Raw genomic sequence first — 21,082 nt, forward strand, 5'->3', positions numbered from 1 at the left:
CAGCTCCCTGAGCTCCGTGGCTGCAGTGGGCTGTGAGCACAGCCTCATTGCAGTGCTGGGGAAGGGGCAGCTCCTGCAGTGATCCCAGCAGCCCTGCACGTGTGAGCGGGGCAGCTCCGGGCTGGTTGTGCCTTTGCAGACAGGCAGCCCCTAACTCTTCTCATGCCGTGGTGTTCTGCTCTTACTATGAAATAAGGATTTCTCACCTGAGCGCTTCCTGCTGGAAGTTGTTCTGCTTTCAGTCAGCTGCTCCTCTGCTGCTCCCCATGCAAATCTGCCCTCATCACAACGTGGGGATAAAAGAGCTCTGAAATGGAGCACATTCAGCTGTGAGCAGATTTGCCGTGAGCCTCTTGGCCTGGAACCAATTTCAAACCTGGAACTATATTGAACCAATGTTAGGAGATGAGAGCTGCCCTGGAAATCAGGAGCCCGGAGGTGCTGGGATTTCAAGTCAGTTCCTTCAGTTCTGGGAAGCTGGCGCTGCTCAGGGCCGCTGTGCGGTGGGCCCTCCTCTGTCAGCAATGGCAAACAGGGCTGTCCTGGTGGCACTGCTGGAGGACCTGGTGCAGAGCCAATGAAGGGCAGCACCCACACCTGCCTGCTTTCAAGTTGTCTGCTTGGTTTTGCAGCTCAGCCTCGTGTGGTGCCATCACAACGCGGCTCGCATCGCGCCGTGCTCTCACTGATGTCTGAGGGAAGGGACCTCAAATCCTTGTGCCCCATCTCAGTCTGATGGCTTTGGTTTGGTGCATCGCTGCCAGGCGTCACCACCAGAGTTATGTGGGAGATGTTGTATGGAACCTGGCAGTTACATAACAAACCCAAAGCGTGGTATTAAGTCACTTCTTACCCTTATCTCTGTGACAGTGCAGTTCTCAAGAATATCGACTGCTTGCATGTGCAGAGTAAATTTCTGTCTATAAACTGTGCTCGTAGGGTGGAACTGTAGGAGAGCAACTATTTTTGGTCTCAGCCAATGGCTGTGCAATTTTGGACGTTTTGGATTTTGTCTTTTCTGTATCTTAAGTTTTGTTTTGGTAGAGGTTAATTCATAGTCTTTCTAAAAGTATTCAGTCAAGTGACATTTCTTGTGACAGAGCGCTCTTGAAGAAGAACTGAAGCCAAATAATGTTCGTCTGAGCATTAATCCAGGTGAGTCCATGATGAAATTAAGGGAACAAACCCGCAGCACTGAATCCAACAAATACACTCTGTTTGCTCTACTGGCTCCCAGGCCGGCCTGCCCAACCCAATCCTTCAGGTCTGTGAAGGTGCCTTTGTGGGGAAGGAGAGGAGCCAGCATCCCTGCAGCCAGGGGGGCAGTGTGGTGTTCAGTGCCCTGCGAAGGGCCCTGGGGCTGTCCTGGAGGGCAGAGGCAGCGGGTGAGGAAGGTGGTTGTGCTCCTTTCATTGCATGCTGTGTTGTTGTCTTCCTTGCCCCTTCTCAAGGCCTCCTCCCCTGGATGCCCCTCTCATAAAGGGACACACAGAGCCCTGCGCTGAGCCGGGCTCCTCCTGGGGGCTGAGTGTTGCTTCCAGCTGCAGGGGGACTCATAGAATGGTTGGGTTGGGAAGGACTTGGGGGTCACTGAGCTATAGAATGGTTGGGGTGAGAGGGTCCTGAACAAGTAATTAAGGAAAGTACACGATCAAGAGCAACAGATTTGTCTTTTAATTTATTTGTTTCTGTTTGTCTGTGTGTCTCATTACGGATCCTCTATGAGCTCATTGGGACAAGTCAGTTAGAGCACTGTGGGCTGCAATAGGCCAGAATGGAATTGCAGAACTGATTGATTCAGAGAGAACCAAGGCTGAGGGGAAGCAAACCAAGTGGCTTTGAGTGCTGTTTGGGTGAATGAGTTCATTTCAGTTTTATTTTGTTATTTTTTTGACACGAACCACAGGTGCTTTGGGTTTTGTGCTGGTGATATGGCGCTGTAATTTTCTGTTATGTTCAAAAGACTTAATGGAGATATAGCAATAATAGTAAGAACTTCATAGAAAGTGCTACTTAGTTGGCAGCAGTAGAAATGCATGTAACAGCCCGTGGGGAACCGGGCTCTTGGGAGTGGCTTTATCTTACAGCAAACACAGACACACGGAGCATACAACACCTCAAGATTTAGGGTACAGCCTGTGCCTGTGGCCCTGTTAGAATTTCCTTGGCTACGTTTGCAGTGTGATTGACTTCTGATGGTACCCTTTGGTACTGACGAGGCACAGAGGGGTAAAAATCTCCCCGGCAGTTTGCGGCATACGGGACAGCTTGTGAGGCCGAAAGGAGAATTTTTCTGAGGCCCTCAGCACGGATTAGATAACGGGATGATGGAGAAGCGGTGCTTGGACTTCATGACCGTGGCGGTGTTTTCCAACCTGTACGATGCGGAGAGCGGTTCGGCCGCCGAGGCGCGCCGGCGTCCGCGGAGCGGTCTGACCGAGCGCCGACCGGAGAGATGCTGAAGCGCATCTCCGTGCAGAGCCGGGCACCAAGCCGACGCGCGGCCCCGCGGCGCTGCCCTGTGCGGTGCGGAGCGGTGCGGTGCGGTGCGGGGCCGCCCCTCCCGGCACTGCCCGCCCCCAGCCCCGGCCCGGGCGGGGCCGCCGGCAGCACCTCCCGCGGGCGGGTTCTGCCCGGTGGCCGAGGAGAAGGTGGTGCCGGGCGGCCCCTCCCCGCCGCGTATAGCGCGGAGCGGCCGGCGGGACGCGGGGCTGCGGGCTGCGGCCCCGGCGTGGATGCGCGGCGATGCGGCGGGCACCGAACTCCGCGCTGCGGGCGGCGCTGCCGCTGCTGAGCGCCGCCGTGTGGCTGTGCGCAGGTAGGGGGCGGCGGGGGGCGCTCGGGGTTGTTTGGTGCCCGCGACCCCCGGCCCGGCACTCCGAAAGCTGTGCCGCCGCCTGGCCGGGGTCAGCGTTGTTTCTCGGGAGGTTAAAGAGCTTAATGCATTTAATTATGATCAACGTGTATCCGCCAGAAATAGGTCAGGTGGGATTTACAGGGAATTGCCGGTCCGGCGCTGGTTCCAGCCCACGCTCCCCGGCTCTGATGTCTCTGAACTTCCTGAGCGGGGGGTTCTGACGGGCCGTACCCGCTGCACCTCGTCCTGTACTGTTCGCATTCACTCGGTGTTCCCTTGGGGTTCGGAGGTAGTGGTGTGCCCCATCCCGTGCCATCCCATCCCATCTCATCTCATCCTCACCTGTCCTGCTCTGCCCCCTCCCAAGCCAGCTGCTTCCCTCACAGCACTATGGGGTGTTCACTCTACTCGTTCTTTCCTTTAAAAGCTAACCCTGGGTGTCAGCTGCAGGGTTACAGAGCGACCTTTATCTTTAAGGAGCAGCAGCACAGCATGCAGTAGAACAGATCTGAGTTACTCTGATAGGCTCTCTGCAGTTTGCTTTTCTCAGTGTTTCCACTGTGGGAGTTTTGTGGTGTGATACTCAGATTGCTGCCACAGAGGTGGTTGCAGCCCCAGCTGATGGGAAGGGATGAAGCCTCTCATGTCGAAGGACTTGTGTGATCCTCATGGGAAAGAGGAGTTGGCTTTATCATTGTGTTCAACCATCTTGCATGGCTTTTTCTCTTGGGTTGCTGTGGGTTTGTTCTCTGTTCTTCCCACCCTGTTGGTTGTCTGCCTCTCCAGCAAGGCTGAGCGCTGCACTGGGCACTGCAGGGTCCTGAGGAGCTATCAGTGTATCTCAGTGCTTGGGAATGTTTGTAGGGTTAAGAGGAGAAGGGTTTTGCTGCAGACACGGAGAGCTGTCCCACTGTTCTGTATGTTCTCATCCCTTGGGTGGACTCACTCGAAATTGGGGCTTACTCTCAGGTCTGCATTGGTTTGGTGCTTGGGTTTATTGGCAGTTTAATCCTTTGCTCCACCGCCTTTGCTATCCATCTCCTCTGCCTGCACTGTGCTCGGTGCCGGCAGTCCCTCCTGTGCTGCTCGGGGTGCCTGAGGGGCTGTGGAGTGAGGGCTGGGATCTGCACAGTGCTGCCTGGGGGCTCACCTGGCACCCAGTGTCAGCACTGTTCCCATTTCTTGAGAGACTCCTCGGACGCGCTGTGCATTTGGGAGAGGTGGATCCCCGCTCAGAACAGGTTGCAGCTGAAAATTGCTAAACAGGGATAAATGAATGAGAACAGCATAGAACTGGGCTCTTGCTATGCAGTAAGTGCAGTGTTAAAATCCAAACAACCAAACTTCAGCTCTTTGTCTTTCTCCTACTGCAAAACACTTATCTGTTGATAAAAGCAGTTGTGGAGATGCCCTGTGGCAGGTTCTGTAGTGGAGTTTGTTGTGGAATGTGGAAATGCCTGTGGTGATGTACCAAAAGCAGAAAGCACCCCTATGTACCGTGGTGGCAAAGCAGTTGTACCCCTTTGCTGGAGGATTTAATGTGCTGCTCTGTACCAAGGTATGGCTGTGAGAGCTGATGCTCTTTTCCATTGCTTTTACAAGAGGAAAGCTTTAACAATAGTAATATTAATAAAAGGTTTAATAACAAAGCAGTGAGAATGCCAAGTGCTTAACGATCAATGAGTTGGGCTCTGTTGAGAGCCAGTCCTGGTGCTGCGAGCCCTGGGCGGTCTGTGGGGAGCAGTCAGATGAGCAGCTGTAGGTGGGATGTGGTGGGGCACAGTGTGTTCAGGGCCTCAGCAGCCACTGTGGGTGGCTGTTTGGGGCTCAATCTGAACTGGTGTGGATGGCTGTCTGGGGCTCAGTCCAGCCCCGTGCTCTGCCTGAGGAGCACTCGGTACCATTGGGGGGTTACAGAGCAGCAACGTGGAAGTGAGCAGGGGGCAGATAACAGGGCGAGCTGCTTGGGTAATAACTCCAACCCAGGTCAGAAATGCTTCCTCCCTCGCAGCTCTCTGCTGTTGGGCTCTGAGCTGCCCTTTGCTGTTCTGCCCTGCAGAGAGCAAAGTCCGAGCTGGAGGCTGAAGAGGCAGCACCTCTGTGCTGGATGTGGCTCCTGAAGCGATCTTCTTCAGCACAAGTGATCTTTGCACATTCTGTTTTTCACGCAAGTGGCATTTTACCTCTCTGTTGTTGGCTCATCTTCAGCTCGGCAGCAGCAAGATAAGTAACACATATTGAAGAGCTGGATTGCAGACGACCTGAGCTGGATGCAGAACCTCAGTGCCTCCTCCATCAGCACGTATGTGGGCACTGTGGAATGGGGCGAAACAGAGATACTTCAGGTTTCCCAGTGCTGATCTGAAATAGTTTGCTCTTCTTATTGCAGTAGTTTCAAAACATCCATATCTTCATCTTCAAAGCCAGGTTTCCAAGGGCACCCGTTCTCCAGGGGCTGGGCTGGGGAGGGGTGTGGGGATCCGAGAGGGCTTTTCCAGCCTTTATAACTCTGTGATTCTATGATGATTTATCCTAAGTGGTGGAGGTAAGACGTACACCTTATGTTGTTAGGGAAAGGGACCAATCCCATTCATCTTCTCAATGTGAGCCACAATTTCTTTACAAGACTCTGCAGAAGAGCCCAATTCCGAGCTGGTCTCACCCCCCTACTTGCTCCGTGCCTTTCAGGCTCTGTGCCCATTGCAACATGCCACTGAGGCCAGGCCCAGGGCCGGCAGTGTTTCCCTGCTCCTCCCAATGGGGTTGGGGCCATTGGGCAGCACGGCCGCCTCTGGGCCACCCCTGCCATGGCAGTAGCAGGCGTGGGGCCCACTGCCACATACAGCTGCACGTGGCTGAGAGACGTTCTGCGCGGCTGCTTGGAGAGGAACGGGACGGCCTCGTGGTAAGGGGGAGAGCGGCTCTGCCTCGTGGCAGCACATTTCTTTGCATGTGATCAATGTCTGCACTCAGATTTCATTCTGAGGCACTCTGCTGCCTGGTAAGCACAGTCAGGATCTGCTCACCGTTGTGGATACTGCCAGATTATGACTTAATGGAGGATTATGGCTGTGCCGATCTGCATAGTGAGGAATCTGCGCTAAATGCAGAGCTCACAGGAGAGCAAGTCCCCTCCTCCTGCAGCCTCAGCCCATACTTTGTGCCACGCTGCTGGTCAGTCTATGCCACATGTGTGCTCTATTCTTTCCATTTAACTTTCAAACGTGCACTGTGTATCTCTGCTTGCTTTAACTGTTCACTGCTGTCCTTAAGCCGGTGTCTGAACTTGTGTTCTTCCATCTGTTGCAATTCCTGTAGCAAGAACAGAAGAAAAACACCCTTAACGATGCTGAAGCAGGGAGCACGCATTCTGCCCGGTCTCTCTAGCTAGAAGTTGCTTTCCTTGTGAGTTTTGGCACTGTGAACCCACCCACTGCCTCTCCTGGCACTGCAGCCCCTCTGGGTAAGGTCAGCCCCGACTGCTCTGCAGGGCAGAGGCTGTGCAGCCCCGGGGCTCAGCCCATCTCTGTGAGGGGACGTGGGGCTGTGGGAGGGCTGTGTGTGGGGCCAGAGGCTGCTGGATGCCTGGCATAGCTCTGCGAGGCCGCAGGATTTCGCTTGTCCTCTTTCTCCTAATTTCTCAACAAGAGAATGCAATGTGTTAAGGGAAATGTTGCCATGCTTGAGTAAATAACAGAGTTGTTCTTGTTACTGCATTAAGATTGCCTCGTTTTGAAATCTGGGAGCATGTTTTCTTCCTGCCCCTTTGATCCTTTCCTTTTAAGCCCTTCTTGTCCCTCATCCCTCCTCTTCTGCACACTGTGCAGTACTGCAGGCTGGCTGCAGGAGCGCCGTGCAGCTGAAGGGCTGCTCAGTGGAGAAACAGGACAGAGTGATGGCAGTGGGGGCTGTCAGGGCCAGAGCAGAGCTGGAAGGAGCTGGTGGACGGGCTCTGAAGTGTTCTGCTGGGGCGGGGATTCATCTGGGGGCTGAACACCTCCACTTTCAGAAGCAGTGGTAATGTGATGGGGCTGTACTGACAGTCTGTACCCATAAACTTTTTGTTCTGCGTGGTGTAATGGTGTCTTGCAGAAAGAACTCTGTGGGGAAGAGCCCTGGTTTTAGCTGTGGGCAGCGAATTGGATGGGTCAGTTTCAAGCAGAATGTCCAGAACTAATAGGAAAAATGGACCTGGGCACTCCAACAGAGCGCTCTGAGCACAGCAGCAGGAAATGCCAACCTTCATGCAGTGGTGCTTTGCTCTGCCTGCAGTGAGCTGGCTGTTGGACATTGTGTGTGTGAGCTCCAGCCCCCGGCCATGAGCAGGCTCCAGGTGGAAGGGTGAAGCTCTTCATTTGGGCTATAATTGATGGCCCCAGCTCGGTCAGAGTGGGCACACAGGGCTCCGGGGCGCCCTTCTCTCCCCCTGCGCTCATCTGAAGCCACCCACAGAGTGTCAGGGTATAGATAAAACAGTTATCTACCGTGAATGGCATTGAAAAGACCATTTCCTATTTTATTTTTAGCCTTGAGAAGGTGAGAGAAAGCAGCATAATGGCACATCTGAATCACTGAAGACCCTGCAGCAGCAGTTTGTTTTCATTTCCTCAAGTAATGCTTTTGTTTTGCAGCATCAGTGACGAAGTGTTTTCCCTCCCGATGTCTCATTTCCCTGGATGTGCTGGGTCTCACCCTGCCCACCCCAGGACCATGATGATGTATCTCACAGCAGCTCACCGGGTGGCTGTGCTCTCCCTGCACAGAGCTGCAGCCGGCGATGCGCCCTGCCTGCCTGCGGGTGGGATAAACACGGGCATATGGTGCCAGGGAAGTTTGTGGGGCCCGAGCTGAGGATAAACATCACAAGCTGTTCCTTGTAGTATGGGATGAAGATTGCTGTAAAGACAGCAAATTGTGTGGCAGAGACAGAAATCGGATTCGTGGTGATCTCTGTCAGAGCTTGCTCTGCCTCGGCTGCGTCCCTCCTCAGATGTGAGCTCAGATGCAGTAGGTTATGTGGAGGGGTGGGCACTCTGTGCTTTCATCTTCTGTAGGCTGGGTGTGATGTGTGATGTGTGTGATGAGGTGTGATGGCACAGCCTGGTGGAGCTCCTGGCTAGGGCAGGTGGTGCCTGGCAGAGAGGAACTGCAGTGTGTGCGGGGCTGTGCTGCCTTCCTGAGCGTGGCTTAGCGATGGAATGGTGCTATTCTGGCCCTGGTGGCCACTGGCCATCTGAGATTTGAGTCACCTCGTGCTTTTGCTTTTTAGACGTCATCTTTAAGTAAAATAAATAGTGCTCTGCAGCCTGGCCTGGTTCCCAAAGCAACAGGATGGCGCAAGGATAATGCTTTTTTATTCTGTGCAGACCCCAGGTTGTGTCACAGAGCAGAGTTCCACCTTGCAGGTGCCGCTGACCCAGTGAGGGTGTGCAGAACGCATCCCACAAGTCCATGGTGGGGCAGGGCAGGCGGGCGGGATGCTGCAGGGGCACCGCTGGCCCTGTCCTCACAGAACCGTGTGTTGCAGGGCTGCAGTGCGTGTGCCAGCTGTGCGAGCACACCAACTTCACCTGCCAGACGGAGGGAGCGTGCTGGGCCTCGGTCATGCTGACCAACGGCAAGGAGGAGGTGATCAAATCCTGCGTGTCCCTGCCGGAGCTCAACGCTCAGGTCTTCTGCCACAGCTCCAAGAACATCACCAAGACCGAGTGCTGCTACACCGACTTCTGCAACAACATCACCCTCCGCCTGCCTGTAGGTGCGTGCTGCGGCGCTGCTCTGGGGGCTGGCAGCAGAACTGAAGCTGAGGGGGGTGGTGTGTATGGTTGTCATTGCTGGGGGGAGTCCTTGTGTCTCTGCAAGCAGGCAGGTTTGCCTTCAGCTTTTGGCCATGCAGTGCAGGGGAGCGGCCTGTGGGACAGCCTTGCTCAGAGCTCAGTTGTGTCAGCAATCCCTGCCCAGCAGACACAAGGTGTGAATGAAATTTCTGCCTTCAGGGGATGAAGGAGCTGAGTGCACCGCACAGTGCTGGACCAATTCCTGTGCAATGGAGTTGGTTTGGTTCTTTAAAAAATGTATGTTTGCACTGGTTTTAGATTTAATTATTGGTAAAATACCTCACCCTTCTCTCCAGGGTTTGTGTGTCTAATCCAAGCTTTACAGTATGCTGTCAAATACTCAGCTTTATCAGATGACACCTTTTGATGTACTTAGAGCAGTGAGAGATCTTACAGGTAAGAAAGATGTGGATTAATGCGTAATTTATAGTTACAACTTCCACTCAAGCTGCTATCATTAGCAGCATAGTGAAAGCACTCTGTTAATACTTGGCAGGATGAAATGCTCCTATAACACCATTCAGTATGTGAGCAATAGGCAGGTGACCACAGGGAAAGGGTGGAAGGAGGGCTGTGAATCTCATCCATGGGAATGAGCCGTGCCTGCTGCTGGTGGCTAAGGGTTGTTCAGGTGCACATCTTCCAGCTGAAGGCAGAAGGGAGATGCCAGTGGAAGCTGAGCTCCAGAAATGCAGAAACAAACCGCCACGCTTGTGTAGGCAGAGACGCTGGGGCCTGGGAGAAGCTGCTGCCTACAGTTGAGAATGGAGACATGTCTGTTCCCAATGTTTGGGCTGGGTTGTGAAACCTCTGGTTTTGTATTTCAGTACCAGAGAAAATTAATTAATTTTTAGCCTGAACCCTTTCCTCTGAACATTTGGGGGAGCTCACGGTAGTCAGAAAGTGACAGTGCCAAGGCCCTTTGTTTCCTGGTCTCCCCTGACAGCCCCTTTCACACAGCCCTCGCTGTATCACAGCACTGCAGGGCTGGAAGGGTTCTCTGCACTCTCTGGTCAACCTGTGTGAAGCAGTTCCCTACAGCAGCTGCACAGGAGTGCACCCCGGTGGGTTTGGGTATCTGCAGAGGAGGAGCTGTGTGCCAGCTGTGTTCAGGCTCCAGCAGAGCAAAGCATTCCTCGGGCCACACCTGTGTGCTGTGCTCAGCTGCACAGTTCCCATTGCTGCTTTGCACGAGAGGAGGCTGCTCCTGTTCTGAGCTGAGCTTTTCACAGTGTGTGAAGGCAAACCTTTCTGGGGGCAGATGCAGGCTTCCCATCTGCTTTTTATGCACTCGCTGCCATGGATTTCATTACCATACTTTTGCATTAGGGGATGAAATGTTCCAAAGAGCAGAAGTAGTTTGCAGTGATGGGGGTTTTGTTGTGTTGCCCTGAATGTACCCCAGGTTTCTGCTATTTAAACCACAATACTGAGCGGCCCTTCCTCACAAAGTGGCAGGGCTTTGTGGAGCAGAATGAGTGGCGTGGGGTTAACAAGTGCTATGAGTTGTGACTGATGGCTCTTCCCTGCTGCTGCCCAGCCGGCATGGAGGCACTGGCAGCACCCATTGCTGCTCACACCTGCAGCGTGGGAATGTGCAGCAGGGAGAGAAAAAGTGGGATAGAGCTGGATTTAGAAATACACGTCCCTTGTGTTTGTCCATGTTGATGGAAAAGGTGGTTTGTACTGGAAGACTAATTGCCAGGCAACGTTCTCTGTCTCTCTCCCTCTCTCTCACTCTTTTCAATATTGTCTGTAGGTTTTGTATGAACAAACATATAGTCATAGAATCCTTAGAGCTGGAAGGGATCTCTGAGGTCCATCCAGTCCAACTCCCCTGCAATGCACAGGGACACCAAGCTCCATCAGGTTGCCCAGGGCCTGATCCAGCCGTGCCTTGAATGTCTCCAGGGATGGGGCATCAACCACATCACTGGGCAATCTGTTCAGTGCTTCACCACCCTTACTGTGAAAGACCTTTTCCTTATATCTAACCTAAACCTCCCTTCCCTGAGTTTCAAGCCATTTCCCCTTGTTCTATCACCGCAGACCCTGCTATAGAATCTGTCTCTTCTTTCCTGTCTCTATCCTTTAGGTACTGCCAAGCTGCTCACAGGTCACCCCGCAGCCTTCTCTTCTCCATCTGCTCAGCCCCAGCTCTCAGCCCATCCTCATAGGAGAAATGTTCCATTCTGTGCATAACTCCGTTACATTTACCTGCTTGAAAGTGCCTCAAGACACCAAAGCCTTTATCTGTGCATTCCATTCATCTAAGTATTCAAGAAGTGGACACTGCTGTATGAGAGCTTTTACAAATTTCACATTACAAAACGTGAACCTTATAAAACTGGCATTAATTGTCTGTTACTGAGCAGGATGACAACGCTTCACTTTGCCTTCCCAGCACTCACTTGGTCAAGCACAGTTAGGTGGAAGCTGCAGAGCAGATAGTGAGTGAAGAGGCTTTCCAGTATCTTCCCAGAACGTGCTGATGGATAAGAGCAGGGAGGATGGAGAATGGAGCACAGAGAGGAGAGGCAGGGAGATATTTTGATATATTTTTCTCCCTTCTTCGTGGCCGCTTTGGTTCCTCTGAGTGGATGAGCTCGGGCGCCGATGCTGGAGTGCAGAGCTGACAGCGTGTGTTACTGCAGGTTGTGTTGTGTTGCAGCAACTTCATCCAGTTGGCCGCTTTCTGCTTTGTTTTCTGTCGGAGGCATTTCGGTCTGCGGCAGCCTGGCCATCAGGACGGGGTCAGGACTGGGAAAAGCGGGGGGCAGGAGGAGCTGCTGCGCCCAGCTCTCAGCGCCCTCAACCCGAACTCATTCGCTCCTCACGTCCATGCAGCTCGGTGCTGTGCCGCAGCCCTCGGGATGCTCGCCCTAAGAAGCCCTGCAGGCGGTGCTGCAGCCTTCGTGGCCGCTCCGTGCGCCGTGCGCGCTGCTGGCTGCGCGCACCTCGCCTGGCCCAGATCCGTGTCCTCTGCGGGGATTTGTAAGAGCACAGCCAGTGGAAGGGAGGTGGGGGCAGGGGCAGGGAAACAGCAATTTAGATAATGCTCTGTTTATCTCACAGCTGTATCCCCGAAGGCTTTCCTTGAACCTCGGCAGCCTTTGGCAGCCCTTTCCCAGCTGTTTTCTGGATGTCCTGAAAGCCTGCAGTCATGGAACTCTGCATTAAATGCAGTGTATTTCCTTACAGCAATGGAAAGAATGGTTTTGGTTTTCTTTTTCCATCTCTGAAAAGTTTGGTAACTTAAATATGAATAGTTTTGTGCTTTCGGGAGTCTTAAGGTGGCATGTCAAAACCCAGGCAGGTGCTGTGTGAGAGAATGTCTTTTCCATGGCAGCAAAGAGAACCATCCTTCTTTTTTTCCTGCCTGAAAGCACTCCTGTTTACACCACTTGGAAGAGAGCTGCACCACATTGTGAAATTGCTGGAAGTTGCCAGATGTTCTATTTTTGTTTCATACATGACAACAAATCTGCAGGGCCTATTCCTGATCAGTAAGTCAATAATAGATTAGAAATAAGATTGCAACATGTTTTGATTAATGGTGTTGATTTTAGTGCTTTAGGTATCCATGAGAGATGTTCTTATTTCTCAAAGAGTTGAGTGTTGCACAATTCTGTAAACATTACCACACTTATTTGGTGATTTGGTCCTAAATTGCTGTTTGTATGGCGAGCGCTGTGTGTTTTGCACTGGCACTGTTTGTCCCTCCCCGGGATGTGCTTTTGGAGCAGCCCCACGGGTGCCAGCTCTGAGCCCTGAGGTGGGGCTGTGGCTGCAGGAGCTGTGCTGTGGGGTCAGTGCTGGGAAGTGCAGCAGAAACCACAGTGCTGGTAATTCCCGAGACTCCTATGTGTGCTCTGCGCAGGCCTGGCCAGGACTGGAGTGGCTGCCACCAGTGCTTTGTCTTCCCTACCAGTGAGTGCTAGGAGATGGCTGCTGCGGCCTCCAGCTGCTCCTCCCAGCAGGCTTCCCTGGGCAGGGGGCCTCTGTGTCCCCCAGGAGCTCAGTGCAGACCCCAAGCTGTTCTGGGAACCCCATCCTCCAACCTCTCCCCTTCTGTGCCCGAGCTCCCAACCTGCAGCAGCAATCTCAGAGCAGACCAGTAAGTGTTGCTGAAGTCCATTTCATTCCAAAAATGCTGCTTAGGTTGTGGAGTTGGTGTCTGTTTGCATCCCTGGTGCTGGATGTCAGCCTCATGAGTGGATCTGTCTGAATCTTGCTGCACTTGCTGAAACCTGCTGCACGTTGCTGCCCGCTCGGTGCACTTCACACCTCCCTGAGCATTTCCCTTTGGATGCTGTTCGCACCGTCCTTAGGACGAGCAAGCTTTTCGTTTAGAGCATTTTCTGCTGTGCTGTTTTTCAGCAGTTGGTGGCAGGAACTGATGCTTCAAAGGGTCTTTCCTGTATGCATTTCTTTACCAGCCCCTGGCACTGGGAAGCGCCCGTGTCTGCACAGCCTCCTGAGCGGTATTGAAGGAAAACTCCCAGGCAAGATGGGGCGAATTTTGTTTGCAGAGCAGTTTGAGCTGCACACTGCAAACAGACGCAGACCTCTGTTGTTAACACTCTGTTTCCTTTTTCCCTTGGTCAAAGCTGGGCAGAAGAAAGAAGGCAGCTCTGCAAAGCTGATCACAGCCCCGGCACCTCTGCATTGCCGAGGGCACATCTTGCCACTGTGGAGAAACTGCTGCTGGTGTCACTGCACCTGGAGGAGTGTAACCCTTCAGTGCTGGGCTGGGGAGATCCACATCCTTCCTCCTTCTCCTCCTCCTCCTCCACAACACAGAGCAATGCTGGGGCTGTGCAGCACCCAGAGAGCCCCGCTGCCCCCAGAAGGGCTGTTGCACACTGCTGAGTGCCCTCTGGAGGGAGAGAGGCTCTTGGTGTTCTATAGCTGCCAACTCTGTGGGGTGTGCATGGTTTCCCAGGCTTTGATAGCTTGTGGATCCGCCGTGGGGTACTTGTGCTTCAGTGTGTTTTGATTCTGAGTGGCTGTTTATTTATTTGTTTGTTTGTTTATTTAGATTATTCACAACTCCTTAGGCCTTAGGAGTCTGTGTATGGATGTGCAATCCCTTAGTAATGTGTCCCTGCAGACACTTGCTGTGTGCTTTTCCCATATCATTTTAAAGCAGAACGTGTTGTGGGACAGTCCCATCTCCTGACCCTTGTAAAATACAGTTTGTGAGCACATGTTTTCCAAGTGTTCTGCCTTAGGAATCCTGTTACTGTCTCATTAGATCTTTGTGTGTCCCACATCCATTGGGTGTTAGGGAGGCAGCTTCTCCAGGGCTCTGCGTTTGGCTGGGCTGGCGCTGAGAATTCCATGCACAAACCAGAAGGAGCAGGCAGGGCCCTGTTCCCCGTGGGCTGTGAGCCATTGGGTCACAGCACAGCTCAGCCCCCAGCAGTTCCTCACTGACCGTCTGTTTATCCCACCTCTTCCCTCGTCTCTCCCTGAAGCCTCCGAGTCCCCCAGTCGTGCTGCTGTGGGTCCCGTGGTGCTGGCGGCAACAGTGGCTGTGCCCATCTGCGTCCTGTCCCTCGTGGCAGTGCTGGCTGCCTGCAGCTGCCAGGGCCGGCGCTGCGCCCGCGGCAGGACGAAGCCGCCCAACGTGGAGGAGCCGCTCTCCGAATGCAACCTGGTCAGCGCGGGCAAGACGCTCAAGGACCTCATTTATGACATGACGACGTCTGGCTCCGGCTCTGGTATGTGGGTGTCCGTGTGAGCTGCGTCTCCAACCGGCCGGCATCTGTCCTGCTTCTGGACCACAGAATCACAGAATCATTGCAGGCTGCTCAGGGCAGTGTGGGCGCCCCATCCCTGCAGGTGCCCGAGGCCATAGATGGGGCCCTGGGCAGCCTGAGCTGCTGGGGGTTGGAACTAGATGATCTTTAAGGTCCCATTCAACCTAACCTCCCTCCAGTACTTGAAGGGAGCGTATAAACGGGAGGGGGAATGGCTGTTTATGGGGGTGGATAGTGATGGGACAAGGGGGAATGGTTTTAAACTGAGACAGGGGAGGTTTAGGTTGGATATTAGGAGGAAGTTTTTCACACACAGGGTGGTGAGGCACTGTTACAGGTTGCCCAAGGAGGCTGTGGATGCCCCATCCCTGCAGGCATTCAAGGCCAGGCTGGATGTGGCTCTGGGCAGCCTGGGCTGCTGGTTGGTGACCTGCACACAGCAGGGGTTGGAACTGGGTGAGCACTGTGGGCTTTTGCAACTCAGGCCATCCTGTGATTCTGTGATTCTATGATTCTGAGCCATTCTATGGTTTTGTGATTAAAGTTGGAAAAGATCACTAACATCATCTGGTTCCAATGCAAAACCACCCCTGCAGGTCTTTGGGGACATCAGAATCCCTGAACCATTTGGTTTGGAAGGGAGCTCTGGAGTTCCCCAGTGCAGGTTCCTGAAGCAGGTTCCAGGTGCTGGCAGTGCTTGTGCCGAGCACCCTGAGTGTGGGCACTGTGAGTCCCATGCTGAGCAAGGGCTGCATGTGAATGGAGGGCAGCAGGGCCTTGAGTGGGTGGTCTTGTCAGGTAGCCAAGCTCAATCCCCTGTTCTGGTACAGAAGTTAATGCATTGTGATTCAGATATTTGCTGCCAGTGCTAAAGGAGGCATTACTGCTGATGTGTTGTGGCTGGCCGCAGAGCTGGGTGAGTCGGAGAGGTGCTCCAGGATCTTCCTGAGGGCTCCAGGATACCATTACTGCACACACTTCTTTGGAGCAGAATCCCAACCTTTGTAATATTTTCTCCTTCTTATATCCTACCTGCTCTGCTGTTATTGAGAACGTGCTAAATCAGCTAATCGCAAATCTCCAAGTTCCAGATCATCACTTCGTGGCACATCTAGTCTGTGTGGCCCAATTTGCTGTAACTAGGATTTTTATTTATCTGAAAAAACACACATATTGTGCTTAATCTTATTAATAGGTGAAAAATATGTGAAGGGTGCTGAGTTTAGTTAACCTTATTTTCTATGCCCACCTGAGGCACGGCCCAATGGGAAACCAGGAGCACATGCAGAGCTCCATGTGCATGAAAATGACTCCCTGTTCAGAGGAGTACACAGCAGAGACAAGTGCAGGTCAGATGTTATTAATTCTGACGGCTTTTGCATTCTCAGCAGACACAGGCATAGGGGCAGAGCGTGGGTGTGTGTGCTCCAAGCGAGGAAAATGTTATTGCTGCTGGTATTTCATAGCCCTGGGGTATGGCCCATCTCTGAGAGGTGAATGTGACACAGGGCAGCCTGGGCTGAGCCCTCTGTGTGCGCTCTGTGCAGGGCAGGGCGGCGTGGGCTGCACTGGGTGCAGCGTGGCCTCAGCTGTCTGATGTCCAGCAGTGGGCGACGTGCTTCAGATGGAAAGTAAAATTGAAAACTTGATCTGGGGAAGGGTCGTTGTCTGCCAGCTCACTGGATGACCTCTGACTTCAGCCTTGGAAAACTGCTGGTGAAGTGTTTCACCGATGCTGTGCTTTCTTTTTGAACCAGGCTTACCTCTGCTCGTACAGAGAACCATTGCGAGGACCATCGTTCTGCAGGAGATCGTAGGGAAGGGGCGCTTCGGAGAAGTGTGGCGTGGGAAGTGGTGCGGGGAGGACGTGGCTGTGAAAATCTTCTCCTCGAGAGACGAGCGGTCCTGGTTCCGGGAGGCAGAGATTTATCAGACGGTTATGCTGAGACATGAGAACATCCTGGGCTTTATTGCTGCTGATAACAAGGGTACGGTGGCGTTTCTTCATTCCATTTCACAACTGAGGGCTGGCTGGGAAGCAGACCATCACTGCACATTGCCTGGGGTGGGCTCTGACTGCTCTGTGTGCTGGGGTGGGCGCTGGCCAAAGGGCAGGGAGGGCTCCTCCGCATGCCTTCTGTTAGGCAGCTGCATCTCCTTGCTTCTTCTCAACAGACAACGGGACCTGGACCCAGCTGTGGCTCGTCTCCGAGTACCACGAGCAGGGCTCCCTGTTTGACTACCTGAACAGGGGCACGGTGACGGCAGAGGGCATGGTGAGGCTGGCACTGTCCATCGCCAGCGGCCTGGCACACCTGCACATGGAGATCGTGGGCACGCAGGGTGAGCGCTCCTCCTCCCGATCCTCCGCCTTCACCTGCATTAGGGACTGCACTGCTGCTGGCAGAAATGCTTAGCTGTCAGCAGAGCATTCTACATGCTGTTGCAGTGCAAGAAATGCTCTTAGCATAAGTGTACATGATACAGTGCAAACAGAAGATAGGAAACAGTCAGCCCGACTGAGCTTGCGGTCCTCTCGGCTTTTAAAATGCAAATTTTCTGAGCTTCAGCACTGTTTTTTTGGGGAGACAGCTCAAACAGACCCTTCCTTGCCAGTCAGACATGAAGATCTGCTCTGCAGTCAGACAAAGCTCTCTGCTGTTATGTGATGGCTCAGCAGTGCTGGCTCACTCAGGCACTCCTGGCCTGCTCCAGTCATCATAAGTGGGTGTCTGTAGGAGCACCTGTTGGAGGGTGCACTGATGAGCAGTTCCCTACCACTTTGGAGTGGAGTTTTGCAGTTCTGTTCCTGAAATACAAACATTTGAACAAAAACACCTTCAAGGTCTTGTTGCTGTTTTTTAATTGGATAGCATTAAGCAGAGCTTTACTTGGAATGGAATCGACTGTCCTATCTTTTACAAGGAAGAGCACCAAAGCTGATTGCAGTCACTTTTCTTTTGCTTGCTCATTATGTTACAATTTTCTTTGTGGCCATCAGAACAGCCAGCACTCTCCTTCCCATGAACAGGCAAACCGGCGATCGCTCACAGGGACCTGAAGTCCAAGAACATCCTGGTGAAGAGGAACGAGAGCTGTGCCATTGCAGACCTGGGGCTGGCAGTGAAGCACGACTCCGTGCTCAACACCATCGACATCCCCCAGAACCCGCGGGTGGGGACAAGGAGGTATGGGTGCAGCAGGGTGGGACAGGGGGCAGCCAGCCCAGGGCAGGGGATGGGGGGCTGTGAGGGCCCCTCCAAGACAACCATCCTGCCGGGGTGTAATTCTGTGACCTGTGTCCCCTTTAAAGGTACATGGCTCCTGAGATACTGGATGATGCGATGAACACCAACATCTTTGAGTCCTTCAAGCGTGCGGACATCTACTCTCTTGGGCTGGTGTACTGGGAGATAGCACGGAGGTGTTGTGTTGGAGGTGAGCTGTCTGCCCTTGGCGTTTTGCAATCTGGACTGCTTTTATCCCAGATAAACACAGAGCAATTAAAGGAGCTGTGTCCCTGGCCCTGCACTCTCAATTATCTTGGCAGGATGTGAAGGTGGAAATAAATCTGTTGCTGAGCATTTTTTCTCCACCGGGAAATGAGGTGGCCACGAAAGTTGCTCTGTTCCTTCTCGTTGCCCATGAAAACATCAGCCATGCTTTTATCCTGGGGCAGCTGCTGCACATCTTGTGACGTGTCTGCTGCATCTCTCTAGGGATCACTGAGGAGTACCAGCTGCCTTACTACGATGTCGTGCCTTCTGATCCCTCGATAGAAGATATGAGAAGGGTGGTTTGTGAGCAGAAGCTCCGACCAAATATTCCAAACCAGTGGCAAAGCTGTGAGGTAAGAGCAGTTCTTTAGGAAACCTCTCTGGATGCAGACAGAGTTGCTCGGCGAGCCAGAGGGTGGTCGGTGTGGCTCTTAGTGAATGGCATGGCTGTTATGCTGCTGTTGAAGAGAGCTGTGTGTGATGTCCCAGTGTTCTCCCCTGTCCCCATGACACTTTGCAGGCACTGCGGGTGATGGGCCGCATCATGAGGGAGTGCTGGTACGCCAACGGTGCAGCACGGCTCACTGCTCTGCGCATCAAGAAGACCATCTCACAGCTCTGTGTGCAGGAAGACTCCAAAACCTAACGGCTCCAGCAGGAGGAGGGCACTGCGTTCTGCTGTTCATCTGTTGACATGTGATATTATTTTTCTTTTTGGTCTACCTCATGTGACGCAGGTCGGTATTTAAGTGCCCAGAACAGAGTGCTGCCATCTGGCTTCATAGCTGGCTACTGGAAGGGGCTCATTGTGACCTGTAGCTCTTGCTCTGTACAGCAAGCTGCTGGTTGGGCTGCCTGAGGAAGATGGGATGCTAGGTGAATAGCAGGAAGGAGCTTTAAACACGTCGGTGTAAATGTACCTTCTGCTATTGTGCTTTCTGTCCTTGTCAAAGCCAATGTACTGCCAAATCGCTGGGACTGCTTAAAGCACGTCTGCAAGAGAAAGCACAGTTTCGTCCTCAAACCCAGCAAAAGACCAAATTTCATCAAGCTTTTTGCTGCTTCGACGCAGGGATCTGAGAAGGGGCTGTCAGTAAAATGCATTTTTAAATACTGTGTTTGTCTTTACCTAAGCAAATAAGGTGAAAAAGGTTTCAAAGTGAGACAGGAGAGGTTTAGGTTGGATATTAGGAGGAAGTTTTTCACACAGAGGCTGGTGAGGCACTGGCACAGGTTGCCCAAGGAGGCTGTGGATGCCCCATCCCTGCAGGCATTCAAGGCCAGGCTGGATGTGGCTCTGGGCAGCCTGGACCTGCACACAGCAGGGGTTGGAACTGGATGAGCACTGTGCTCCTTTGCAACCCAGGCCATTCTGTGATTCTATGAAAATTCCACTGAGCATAAATATTGTGAACAAAAGCCTGTTTGTTGCTGTTGTTTGTTTTTGTTTTTGTTTTTTTTTTACTTTTATTCTTCTTGTCTCAGTTTCACACACAGTATTACAGTCAGGAGTTGAAGTTATTTTGTTCTTTTCATCTGAGCTGAGTGCATCGATCAAAGGCCAATTGATTTCTCTCTAGGAAGTATAGTGCAAGCAATAATATTCTGGTGAATACATAGGAATGGAATGGGAGAAATTCTACTGAAGCTGAGAATGTGTGCATTTTTAAGCAGCTTCTTAGAAGTCTCTAAGACTTCTGTCCCACTCCATGGCCATCTGTTTGAGTACAGTGTTCTCGTGCCTTTGCTTGCCAGCATTACACCTTGTGCAACAATCTTGCTTCTGTAGGTGTTTCTAAATCCAGGTGGTCAGAGAAGTTAAAGCCTGCGACGTCCCCAAGTAGTGAAGGTTTGCAGAAATCTGGAGTAGCACCACAGCTCTGTGCAAGTGAGATTTTGGCTAATTATGGTCCTTATGTTCAATATTTGTCATGGAACCTCTTGAGCAGGAGCTTCTCTGTGGAGGAATGGGCTGTGTGGACGAGTGGGATGATCAATATTATCAGTATTCCGTGTTTCCTTCAGACGCACAAATGGGGATTTTATGGGCTCTTATGGATGCTAATTGGCCCGTAAATAGGATGGAATGAAACGCGTCTCCTTGAATAACTTCTGTCTGCTTCTGCTTGTGTTGAGCAGTGCAAACCTTGCCTTGTTTTGCAGTCTGTTTGCTGAATGGTGAGAGTATTTCTATCAGATTGCCAGTAGAATTTGCCTAGCATGCTTTCTGAGACGTAATCAAAGTCATCAGATAGATTTTACTCTCATCTGCTTCTACTGCATGAACTATGCCAAGAGTTCAACAGATGGTACTTCCTAAGGTGCTGCAAGTGTGTAATCCCAATGGTGATACTCACATGAGCATCGAAGGATTTGTAGAGCTGAGGTTCAGAGTTTGCTCCTATTGAGAATAACCTGAAAAAAACCCTTTGTGCTGCAAAGGAAGCATGGAGGTGTTGGTTGCAGAGTGGGAAAAGGCCATCTGGTAACCACTGAGATCAGCTCCCTGAAACCGTAGAACAATTGATCTGAAACTGATAGCAGTGGGCTGAGAATCATTTCTCCTTACTGCTTTGCTTCCTTTGTGCCACCCTGCGAGGGCACTGCGAGGTTCCCACAAGGATCAGTCTGCTTTCCCTGCTTTTCCCTTAGCTCAGTGTTTTTTGCAGTGGGTTTTTTGCCTTTTGTTGAGAGGTGAATACACATCTTAACAAACTGCAGGTACAAATAAGGGAGCCAGGTGGCCGGTGTTGCTGTATGGGGCTTTAAAATGTTTGTAAGCTGTACCCTCTCTTTAAAAACACAACACAACATTTGTCTTGTCACCCTTTCCCTCCATGTAAACACCCTGTTTAATAACAGAGGTTATACTCAGTTACTTCTTTGCTCCTTAGGGAGCCATGGGCTTCTTAAGAGAGAGATGACAATCTCTGCTGCTAATCTGCACTTAAAGTGCAGACTCTTCAGCTCATGGGATGTTTCAGGCCTGGGGATGCTGGATGCTGCTCATCGCCCAGCCTTCCCAACCTATTTAAGCCATTATTCTCACCTGGGGGAATTACTTTACATTTTCTTAAGCTTACTAGTAGTAAAAACCTACAATGATGTGTGCAGAACATGAACTGA

The 21,082-nt window shown here is 52.2% G+C and overlaps 1 protein-coding gene across 1 annotated transcript; it reads left to right on the top strand.

Annotated features, from left to right (window-relative positions):
• Positions 1–295: 295 nt before the first annotated feature.
• Positions 296–19,177, top strand: ACVR1C (activin A receptor type 1C). Its single transcript, XM_042877813.1, has 9 exons — positions 296–453; positions 8,385–8,615; positions 14,175–14,420; positions 16,217–16,447; positions 16,635–16,802; positions 17,491–17,647; positions 17,773–17,897; positions 18,179–18,309; positions 18,477–19,177. Exons 1-9 carry the CDS (start codon positions 396–398, stop codon positions 18,600–18,602), a joined length of 1,473 nt encoding a protein of 490 aa, XP_042733747.1. The 5' UTR covers positions 296–395; the 3' UTR covers positions 18,603–19,177.
• The last annotated feature ends 1,905 nt before the right edge of the window (positions 19,178–21,082 follow it).

Source organism: Lagopus leucura, unplaced genomic scaffold (genome assembly GCF_019238085.1).
Source record: "Lagopus leucura isolate 7727_CA_CO unplaced genomic scaffold, USGS_WTPT01 Super-Scaffold_100019, whole genome shotgun sequence".
Taxonomy (NCBI): Eukaryota; Metazoa; Chordata; class Aves; order Galliformes; family Phasianidae; genus Lagopus; species Lagopus leucura.